The sequence below is a fragment of the Neovison vison genome, chromosome 3 (genome assembly GCF_020171115.1).
Source record: "Neovison vison isolate M4711 chromosome 3, ASM_NN_V1, whole genome shotgun sequence".
NCBI lineage: Eukaryota > Metazoa > Chordata > Mammalia > Carnivora > Mustelidae > Neogale > Neogale vison.
This window is the reverse complement of record NC_058093.1, coordinates 164,176,059-164,188,018: the sequence shown is the minus strand read 5'-3', so window position 1 is coordinate 164,188,018 and position 11,960 is coordinate 164,176,059. Positions and strand designations below refer to the sequence as shown.

Below are 11,960 nucleotides of genomic sequence, written 5' to 3'. Positions count from 1 at the left end.
TTTCCTATTTTCCTACTTCCTCCCCAACAATGGGTATTAGATAATATTTTAGAAAATGTTTTGTTATCAAATGTTTATCTGACTGGTGAAACATCCTTATTTTGTTGTTGTTTTTGTTATGTATATGTCCAATTCTGACTAAGGTTGAATATCTTTTTTTTCTGCCTATTAATATTTTATGTTCTTTTAAGTGAAAGGCCTTATTTAATCCTCTGCCTATTTTTCTTTTGGGCTGACAACTTTTTCTTATAGAGGTGCAAAAGCTCATTAAATATTATGGGAACTGGACTTTGTTACATATGTAAAAAAATTTTTTTACTAGCTTACTATTTTTTTCCCTCAGGCTATTATTCGCTATATACATGTTTTAATTTTTATGTTACTAAATTTTATGTTACTAAAATTTATCAGTCCTTCACTTTTAGGGTTCTGGATTTAGATAGACATTCCCCATTTCAAGGTATTTAAATTTTTACTTAGTTCTTTTCTTCTATGAATGGCTTCCTCTCAATTTAAATCTTTTCTCCATCTAAAATTTTTTCTGGTATAAGGAGTATGTTAGTTTTGTTCTAAGTAGTTAACTCCCTTGACACTATCTTTTGAATTATGTACATTTTTCTCAGTGATTTGAAAAGACACCAGTATTTCAGACTAGAGATCTTTTCTTTATCCATACATAAAATCTATTTCTCGAATCATAAATCTATTTCATTGATCTTTTTATTCATTTTCTGATTCTAGATTATGTTAATCATTGCAGAATTATGGTTAATACCTTTGCCAGGTTTGACTTCACTCATTATTGTGCTTTTCAAAGCACAACTTTAATTTCTATTCTTGATTTTCTTCATCCTACATGAATATGGAATCATTTTGTCATATTCTACAAAAAAATTATTTTGACGGTCTCATTATAATATGGTATCTTTCTGTGAGAAAAAAAAAGGATGTCTTTTGATTGATTCATGTCTTCCCTATGTTCTGTAGGAAATCCTTAAAATTTTTATCATAGGGGAAGGTAGGGAAAACTGAATGGGAAGAAATCAGAGACAGAGACAAATCATGAGAGACTCAACTTCAGGAAACAAACAGGGTTGTGGAAAGGGAGGTGGGTGGGGGGATGTGATAAGTGGGTGATGGACATTAAGGAGGGCACGTGTTATGAGCACTGGGTGTTACACACAACTAATGAATCACTGAACACTATGTCAAAAACTAATGATGTGATATGTTGGTGAATTGAATTTAAATAAAAAAAAGTTTTATCATGCAGGTTCTATACTTTTCTGCTCTGCTTCACAATGAGATAGTTTACGTGTATAGTTACTACTATAAACTATTATATTTCTTCCATTATAATCCCTAACTGATATTTATTATTTAGATTACTGAATTTAGTTTATTAATTAGGTGCTCAGTCAACTAAAATTTTCAAGTTGCTTGCAATAATTTTTTAACTCATTTTCTGGGAATTCTCATACAGAAAATTGTGTGATCTGTGAATAATCATAATTTTTTGATATTTTTATTTGACTATTCATTGCAGAAAATATTAAGTAATTTAACAGTGAGATCTCTTTTCAGAATTTAATAAGAATGTGTTTATCATTTTGACACTGAGTAGAATGGTAGATTTTTGTATGATATACAATTTTTATCAAGTTAGGGACTGTTCTATTTCTTAATCTTCAAAATTCCTTCATTTAAAAGTATATGATGAATTAAATTAAGCTTTTTAGAGCATCTATGGAAGTTATTTTTCTTTTTTCTCTTTTTTCTCGATTTTATTTATTTGAGAGACAGAGAGATAGCAAGAGAGAGAGAGAGATCAGGGAGCAGGGAGAGGGAGAAGCAGGCTCCCAATGAGGAGCGAGCCCAGTGCTGGGCTTGATCCCAGGACTCCAGGATCATGACCTGAGCTGAAGGCAGATGCTTAATTAAATGAGACACCCAGATGGTCCTGGAAGTTATTTTATTAATTTGAGTTATTACAGTGGTTAGACACTGCAATAGGTTTTTCTAATTTTGAACTACCTTACATTCCTAGAGAGCCTTTCAACTAGTCATAATGATTTTAATGTGCTCCCCAAATCCATACGTCAATACACCATTTCAAATTACAGCAATTATATTAATGAATTAGATTGTTTTCTTTGGTTTTGTTATTGTTGTTGATTTTTGTTTTTGTTGTCTTTGTCTAATTTATTTTCCGAATCATATTTTTATAATCTGTCAATGACTAAGATTATAAATGAAAATATCTTAGTTCTATTTCCCCTGCATTTGTTCCCTTGGAGCATGCTATGCTTTTTTTACTTGACGAAAAAAATATTCATGACAATTATTGAATAATCATGAAAAGTATTTTCTGTGATATTTAATTATTATTTTTTTAAAATCTTGCTTCAATTAAACTATGTTTTACTGACAATTTATGATGCTATTCCTACTTTTTATTTTGTATAGACTAGTGGTAAAAATCTTTAGAAAAATGGACATTAAAAACATGATATTTTCTAGGGTTAAAATGCCCCAAATCAAAAATTTTCAATTGTCCCATCAAAAGCTCCTAATGGCTAATCATCATTGCCATTGAGTGGCCTAGGGTTCAGAACAAAGAATCAAACATTATATGTTTAGTTTTAATGTCTCCTTTAATCTAGTACAACTTCCCATTTTATTTTCTATATCATAACTGATATTTTTACAGGATCCAGGACATTTTATTACAGAAAAATCCCAAATTGATATTATTCTTACTGTTTTCTCATTTTATGATTCAAGTTAAGCATTCTGGGCAAGAATATCATAGGGTGACATTGTATAGTTTTTGTAGCATCATGCAAGGAGGAATACCTTGTCAATTGGTCCCAATGCTTAGTCTCATCAGCTGGTGAGATGATGTGATATTTTGAGATCATGTAAAAGCCTGATTTCCCAACAAATTTTCATTCACTAGTATTAACACCCATTGATGATCTTTACCTGAATCAGTTACTATTTTGCTGGGCGCACTATTACAAATTATCTAATTCTACTTTTTCACCTATATTTATAGCTGGCAATCTCTCCTAAAGAAGAGCTTACTTTTCACCTCACTGCCCTTTTGAGAAATGCTAGGGGATCATGTATTCTTTTTTATTCAATGTATCATAGCTCATTTGCACCATTATTCTTTTTGATAATTTTTGCATCAAAAATACAAATTATGAAGCAGAAGTCCATATTATTAGTAGATATATACCGTCATGATATCATAAGTGTTATGATATACGCAACTTACTTCCAAATTATTCGAAATATTTGAATACACAAATTATACAAAATACTCCCCAAAAGGTATGCATGAATGAAGAGAGAGCTAATGTGGAAAAGTGTTGGCAAATTGTAACTGAAAGAAGATTTGAATTTTTTTCAAGCAGAGAAGGAATCAAAGTACAAACAGATAAAATGTTAAAAACTGCTTAGTTCTTACACCAAAACCCCAGATTCCTTTCTCTTCTGTTGCATCTAATATGAGAAAGAAGGAAGTCTTTCTCCAGTCCCAAGCACCTTATTCCTCTGTCCTCCATCCAATCTGCCAGCTTGTACTGTTTATTTTACTTTTGTCACACTTCTACCTCATTTTCCCTTTCCCACTGAAACCACACTATTTCAGGTTCATCACTTAAACTATTATGGTGACCTCCAAATTCATCTTTTTCCCTCTGTTGTCTTTTCTCTTCCATTCCAAATGTTCCAGGACATCGTTTCTCAGCCTTTTGGCTAAGATCAAGTGCAGCAAATGCTCCAGGACAAATTCCCACAGCACAGTGTTGACTAGGTCCACATCGTGCTCAAAACCCACAGTGGTTTTTTGTTTGCCATAGAATATCATCCACATTCCTCAGAGAGGCATTTAAAGTCCTCCACGTTCTGGGGAACCTGGGTGGCTCAGTCGGTTGGGCTGCTGCCTTCGGCTCGGGTCATGATCTCAGGGTCCTGGGATCGAGTCCCGCATCGGGCTCTCTGCTCAGCGGGGAGCCTGCTTCTCTCTCTCTCTCTCTGCCTGCCTTGCCTCTCTGCCTACTTGTAATCTCTCTCTGTCAAATAAATAAATAAAATCTTTAAAAAAATAATAAAGTCCTCCACATTCTGTTAACACATCAGCTCTGCTCCCTCTCATAAATGGTACAGATAGTCCAATTTGAATCCTTTTTGCCCTGAAAAAATTGTATTCCTTTCTGCCTTCTTTCTCATCTACATATCCATTTGTTGAGAATGTAGCCAACCTAAAAATTTCAGATTCTACCTCTTCCATGAAGAGTTCCCCAACTACCTTATTGTGGGAGTTCTTTCTCTTTTGCAGGGTTAATAAAACACTATATGTCTTTCCTACAGCACATACTTAATGTGTCTTAACATAGAGACAACCCTCATCATTTCCTTTGAGATCCAGTCAAGGTCATAGCCTTCTTGAAGACAAAAACTTCTATTACCTACTTTTATCTCTCCTGACAACTAGTACAGTCCCTAGTAATCTCAAGAAATATTGGTGGAATTGAATTTTTAAAACCACAGTCACCAATAGTTTCTGAAAATGACAACTTTTTAGCTGCTCGTAGACTATACATACACCCCTAAATGGAAAATATTCCAAACAAATATCAATCAGTGTATTATTCTGAAACCTAGTAGTATCATCATCATCAAAAACAGGGTCTTCAAAAATGAAAGCGATGGTGGAAAACGGAAAATCTTAAGAATGTGGAGGGTGACTGCATTTTGTTTTCACTAGAGACACTAAATAACTTGGAGATGTAAATTTGTTGCTGAAGGGTTCCAATATGAAGACATTTTGATCTGGGAGGAAATATGAAGTTACTGTGGTTTTTGAAAAGAAGTGTGACATAAGGAGATCAGTGTTCCAAAAACATTATTCCGGAAAATGAATCCAAGATGGATTAAAAGGGCAAGTGCTGAAGTGCAGTTAGAAGTGTGCCATGACGATGCTGGGTGGAGAGGACCTACAGCAGCAGAAATGAAGACAGAAAGGCAACGTTGAGACAAAAGAAGATGTAAGTTTGAACGCATACATGAGTTGGTTTAGGTAAACTACTAAGAAAAGAAGTAAAAAAAATCCAGCATTTTAGAATTCAATTTTATTATGTCATACAGCTGTAGTCTTTAACAGTATAAGATTTCTCCAGTCACCTTCAACAAAATAGGGCTAAGGGCTCCCAACACACCCCAAGCTTGTTTCTATTTAGCATGTTAGGGGAAAATCTGTTCTTTCCCATTCCAGCTAGCTTGGAGCCACTTGAATGCAAAGACCAAAGTATATTCATCTTTATAAGCCCAGTCCCTAGTATAGTATATAGTCAAGAAATAGTAGGGGAAAACAAAAAGTCATAGAACTACCCTGTTGGTAATTTACTATAAGTAAAAGAAAGGACTGAATTTGCACATAAAATCCAAATAAACACTGAGGTAGTAGCTAATAGACATAGGTATGTGAGTAAGAAAGTATTTCAGAAGGGAGAAGTAATTTTTCTATTACACTATATTTACAGCTACAGAGTAACCTCTGTAAACATAAAGTTCAAAATTATTTTGAACGTTCCACAATGCCTACTACCCCAATGAAAATGCAGTGGATTCTCCATCAGAATTATTTTAAATTTTTTTAAAGGAATCAACAATAATAGCTTAGTTTCTTTGACAGCTCTTATTTTATCATAAAATATTTAAGTGTCAAGATAGAGCCTCAAGCTCATAAAATAATTGGAGACTTTTCTCTCGTCACAAATATTCTTTTTATATAGAGAAAAATACATTAAGATGTGATGCTATCAAATTCTTATTCTAGAATTGACTAGAAAAAAATAAAATTAAGGTTTACCTTAAAATTGGTTTAAAAGAAAGGCAGAAGAGTTGGGCCATAAATTATTCTAGTCAATTAAGCAGTCTTTCTGGAAATATAAAACTAAAAATATATTTTGATTATAAAGATGCACCTTTTCCTCTGATTAATTGCTTTAATTTTAGTGGTTACTTTAAGTCATGATAATTTCTGTTCATATACTTTCAATCAATTTTTTGGATTCTCCTAAGGTCAACTAATTTCCTAATGAATCATATTTTGTATTACAAACTATAATCTGCTCACCTAGTGCAGGGGTCAGCAAACTTCTGTAAAGAGCCAGATAAGTAGTTATTTTAGGTTTTGCAAGCCACTTTGTCATAACTCTTCAGTTCTGCTGTCATAGAGGAAAAGTAGCCATAGACAATGCATAAGTAAATGGGCATGGTCATTTTTCAATAAAATAACAAAAAAGGCAGTGAGCCAAATTTGGCCCATGGCTATAATCTGCCAACCCCTACTTTAGACCATTATTTTAAATTTTATTATGAAAATTCTTGAATACACAGGAAAATAAAGAGAAGACCATATACTCTCATTTAGATTTGGCCATTAACATTTTACCGTATTTCCTTTATGTATGTTACTGCTAAATTACCATAAAGAAAATTTCTGTCAGCAGTTTTGCCTTGCATGATTTAGCATGTATCTTCAAAAACAAAGACAAACTGCTACATAACCTAATAAAATTTATAATAATTCCCCAAAAGTCTATATTTAAATTTCACCAAATATCTCCAAAATCATCTCCATAGCTCTTTTGTTCAAATCAGGAATAATCCAATTAAGGATCAGGCATTATACTTGGTTGCTACATATTAAAAGAAAAGGATCCTTTAATCTAAAAAAATAGGCTCCATCCCACAGAATTTCTTGTGACTCCCTGAGAGTAAACAAGTTCTAGAGTCAATACATCTCATAGGAACATTAATATAGAGACAAATACAAAAATTTTTGTTTATATTATCCTTAACATATTTACCTCAATTTTTTTATTTTTAAGATTTATTTTCAGCTTTCACCTATTTTTAAAAATAACTTATAGAGGGGCACCTGGGTGGCTTAGTGGGTTAAAGCCTCTGCCTTTGGCTTAGGTCATGAGCCCAGGGTCCTGGGATTGAGCCCCACATCGGGCTCTCTGCTCATCAGGGAGCCTGCTTCCCCTCCCCCCTTCTCTCTCTGCCTGCCTCTCTGCCTACTTGTGATCTCTGTCTGTCAAATAAATAAATAAAATCTTAAAAAAAAATAACTTGTAGAGATGATTAGAGTAATTTGATACAGATATGAAAGTAGAATTTCATATGTGACATAAAAGCTTATTACACTGGGTTTCTCTGAAATATATGAATTCATGCTATGTATATGAAGTGGGTAGAATGATCAGGTACTTTAATTGGGCTAAAGAAATTCTAAATCGCGGGGTACCTTGGTGGCTCGGTTGGTTAAGCATCGGCCTTCAGCTCAGGTAATGATATCAGGGTCCTGGGATGGAGCTCCCTACTTGGACTCCCTACTCATGGGGAGTCTGCTTCTCCCTCTGCCTGCCACCCCCCACCCCGCTCCCTCTCTCTCACTCTCTCTCTCAAATAAATGATTAAAGTCTTTTTTAAAAATTTCGATCACTAGAATCCATCACCTTTACTGAAAGATGCTGATTATTTTGTTTTGTAAGAAGGTGTTACAGTACCCCACGCTGTGAACAATTACAGAAATGGAGGCACTGGAGATGGAATTCTGGAGTTTGCAAACACCTTATAAGAGAGGAAAATCCCTTCCCAGGAAACTTTTGATCCCGTGAGAAAATCTTTTGCTTATCAGGGAAATTCCAAGCAGAAAAATCATGCCAAATTTCATAAAATGTCTATGAAATGAGAACTATTGGTATGTACGCGGAGATCCAAACATCAACCAATGTTCAGATAGAAACAGTGTCTAGGGAGACCAGAAGCCAACCATGCCTCACAGTTCTCTGACAACATGATACGAAATTACAGGTAAGATGGCTGGAAGAAACAGCTGAGAAAATTGAGAAAATAAATGAGAAAATAATTGAGAAAATATTCCATCAATAGGCAAATGAGAGGTTTGCATTGCCTGTGTTTTAAAGTATCTTAACTCACCGGTATTGGGAAATAGGATCAGGAAGGAGTCAGGGAGAAGGAGATGGCCAACTCATGTAACAAGAGCACATAAAGGAAAGGGAATCAAAAGGTATTGACTGGAAACTCTGAAAGACAGAGGAATACAGTTGAGAAAAGGAATAGAGTAGGTGTAATTAAAGGGAGCCGAGTGTATAAGAACAAAAGGAGTGAAGGCTTAAAACAAGATAGAAGACAATGAGCAATGCTGCCCTCACTTCTTTGCACTGCGCGATATGCTAGCCACTGGCCACGCGTGGTTGTTTGAACTTAAACTAAAATTAAATGAAACTAAAAATTCTGATCCTCAGTCATATTAAGCCACATGTCAAATGCTCCATAGCCATAGGTGGTTAGTGGCCACCATACTGGATAGCACAGAGAGAGAACATTTCCACGTTTCAGGAACTTCTATCGGACAACAATGCTCTAAGGAGATTAAGACAGTAGGAAAGAAAAAAAGGCAGGAAAGCAGGGAAGGAGAAGGAATGATGGATGATTCGAACACTCCCTTTCCCACTTGTGCTCACAATCACTAGTCCTCATGTGACAGTTAAGAGAGCCATGGCTTTCCTATATTAAGGTTCTGCCACACCTCCTCTCCAGAGATCTGCTGGAGAGGTGGCTGCCTGACTAATGCTTGAGGTGGTTGGGACTTTTGGAGCAGGGCATTGAGTTAGGGGTGGATCCAGGGTTGGGATTGGGGAAGGACCATTCAATGGATGAAGAGGGCCGGTGCGCAAGCTAGCACCGTGGTGAGAACTCAAGGTGGATAAAACATTCACTTGCCACTGGAAAGCTGCAGGAGTAGAGTCTTTCCTCTCCAGTGCTCAGTGAGGCCTCAGTCATTCCCAGTCATACAATCCTACACTAATAAATTACTCAGACTATGTCATAGGTCGATATTCATATTCTATCTTACTCCACTAAGAGGAATTTGACCTAAGCACCTCCTTTTAGGCCATTAATTCATATCAACCAATTCTTACCATAAGCATCCTATTCACTGAAACTACATATGGGCATCGTAGCTCCTTCTCTCTAAGCTCCAGGAGGAAGGGAATGAAATTTCAAACTACTGTTGAGTAACCTTCTTTACCACACACCTGTCGTGAGATGACAGCATTTCATAGAGCCTCTGACTCTCAGAGACATCTTCCCTTTCTGGGATGTGATTAGCATCTTTCTGACCACAATCCACAGCTTACCAGATGGCTCTCTTGTTCCGTTTCAAGACTTCCCGCCACTCACAATATTTATACTCGATGTAGCCAGGTGAAGAGAGGATTACCCACAAACACTTTCAATGCTGCCTTGTGAGAGTCACTCTTTTCATAAATCTCAGGGCTGCGCTCAGTCTCCCATTTGCTTGTGTGTGGGCAGCCATTTCTCCAGTGCATTGCCCATGTTCTAATTGGCTGATTATCCAGATTCTTGGCTCTGTGCTTGGGACTCGTCATTGACTTTTCACCCACCTCACCTGCAGAGCAGCTTTCTGTGTTCCCATTAGCATTTCAGACGCTGATCTTCATTCGTACAATGATCAACAAGATTTTAATTGGTGGCTCTGATTTTTTACTTTTAATCTGGCTTGGAGATACTTTAAATTTTGTTTCGCTACATTTGAAAAGGGCAGAATCTTAAAGAGAGAAAAATAACTGGGGAGAGAAGATACTCAGAGAAAAAGCAGAGGCTTCCCTGGACTCAAGCTGTCCACTTAAAGGAACTGTGACTTATGCAGGGGACCTTATCATTGTAAGTAGCATAGTTTTGCTTGCTTGAATGAATACTTAAAAAAAAAAAAATCCCCACTCTTCACATGAGCAAGATTTTCTGTTTCTTTGATGACAGCTTAGAAAACGACTGAATATTTTGTAACATCCACTGAAGTGCAAAGTTTATGATTTTTGATTTTGACCTGAGTGTCTGGCTATGAGTATGAACCAGATAATCCTCTTTGAATATTATCAGCGTCCAGACGATTTTGCTTTTTTAAGAGAGAAGAAGCGTAACAACTTGTAAATAGAGCACAGGTGGCAAAGCCCCTCTCAACTGTACGACTCCGGATCATTTTAAACGCCTGACTTTGAACACCTTCATTAAAGGACTGAATCTTCCAACCCCACAGAGAGCGGCCTTTCAGCTGGAAGAAGGGTGTGTCCCTGAGCTTTTACCTGGGAGCAATGATGATCTTGTCAAGCATTTCAGGGAGACCAGCCCAAGTTTTTAGGGTGGGGATCTAGACTGGTTATACGTAGCTTCAGTTCTTCTCCCAGAGAAGGCAGAAACACCTCAAAGCCTGCATGTAGGAACATCTACTGAGAAATTATTTTAATCAGACACCAGCTGAGCGGGGGAAAGAAAAAGAACAGAGAAGAACAAACACAACTCCCTCGGTCTTGGATGTAAGGAACCCAGCTGCAATGGACTGGCACTCTATCAGAGCCGCGGTGCTGTTCATTTTTCTGGTAAGTGTATTCTGTTCAAAACCCTCCTAATCACGCTCATTGTGAATAAGGGAGAACTTTTTAGAAAGTGTTAGTGTTATTTCTAACCTAAACCCATTAAAAGTTTATGTTAATGACAAGGTGATTTTATGAACTAGATTTTTAAATAGGGTTTCTCTCTTTAATTGAAGACTCGAGCATATTAATGCATCGGAGTTAACTCATCATATCACATCTCTGACACTGAAGTCAGTGCTAAGTCATGCTGGGAAAACACCGAATTTGGGAAAGTCTTATCACCACTCACTAGCGTTTGGTCATTCAAATTCTTTTTTGCAGATGGGCTCTTAAACTAGTATCACGGGTGGTCCTGATCTTTACCCTAAACATTTTTCCATTCTTTGGGGATCTCTGCTGGCAGATTCACTATAATTTTAAAACACAAAAATAGGATACATATACATTTAAACCCTAGCAACGTGCAACTGGCCCCAAGAGCCAAACGATCTCTCTCATCGGTTCCATATGTGGTTGGGATCCATACCACTAATATCAAAAGCCCACACAGCTACACTATGATTGTATTTAAAACAACATTTTTTTTAATCTCAAAAAACATGGCAGTATGGAAGATTTATAAATGATATAATAAGTGAAGGAATAGCTATAATTAAGGAGTAAGTATAATTATTATGATACAGGTTCTTACTACTGGAAAGTCAGTAATGACTGTGATAGAAAAATTGTATATTTGATGTTTAGACAAATGTAATGCGATGCTTTATCACTGTCTCCCTTACACGTTATTAATTTTCTCTTTTTAGAGATAAGTAAGATAACACTAAGGTGCTGCACCAAATTTCACAGAGGTCGGAGATTTTAAAATCATAGTCTTTCTCACAGTCAGGTTAATGCAATCTCAAGAGGCAAGTGCCGGGTAAATCACTCTCCAATTTGGCAGGATTTAGTGCTGTGGTTCGTATTTGTTTTTACTTGCTTAATTTTTGAACCGGATTGTTGGGTTTCTATAATTAACAAGTTAGACCTTTGAGTCAGTGTATGCTGGTTAGTTTGAATTCAGTTTATTAACTCAAAGAGGTTATACCAGTGGATTTGTTACAAATAAACATCAATAAGCAGGTAGCTTTAGTTCCAAGCTGCCTTCAAAGACCAGCCCTAGATCATGGACTTTTTAATGGATCTTTAGGACCAGTTAATATTATAATTTGGGATGTGGCAGGGATTAACAAGCACTATACACTATGTTATTTAAATATAGGAACATCTGTATATTGCAAGGTAATCAAATACTTTCATTTTTAATTTCATATAAATCTGATTAAAGCCTATTATAGCTTTGGTTGATTAGAGTTTATTGAGGTACTTATGTGCTTTAATTAAAAGTATAAAATAACTTATTTATTTTATGATTATTTATAATTAATTACATACGATGAAATTTCTTTAAATAGT

At 35.9% G+C, this 11,960-nt stretch overlaps 1 protein-coding gene across 1 annotated transcript in view; it reads left to right on the top strand.

Moving 5' to 3' along the window:
* Positions 1-9,603: 9,603 nt before the first annotated feature.
* The window catches only part of DSG1 (desmoglein 1), a 35,200-nt gene continuing 32,843 nt past the window's right edge, over positions 9,604-11,960 (top strand). The window contains exon 1 of the mRNA XM_044243221.1: positions 9,604-10,508. Coding sequence (XP_044099156.1) covers positions 10,464-10,508 — 45 coding nt within the window. The 5' untranslated portion in view covers positions 9,604-10,463. The remainder of the gene's footprint in view (positions 10,509-11,960) is intronic.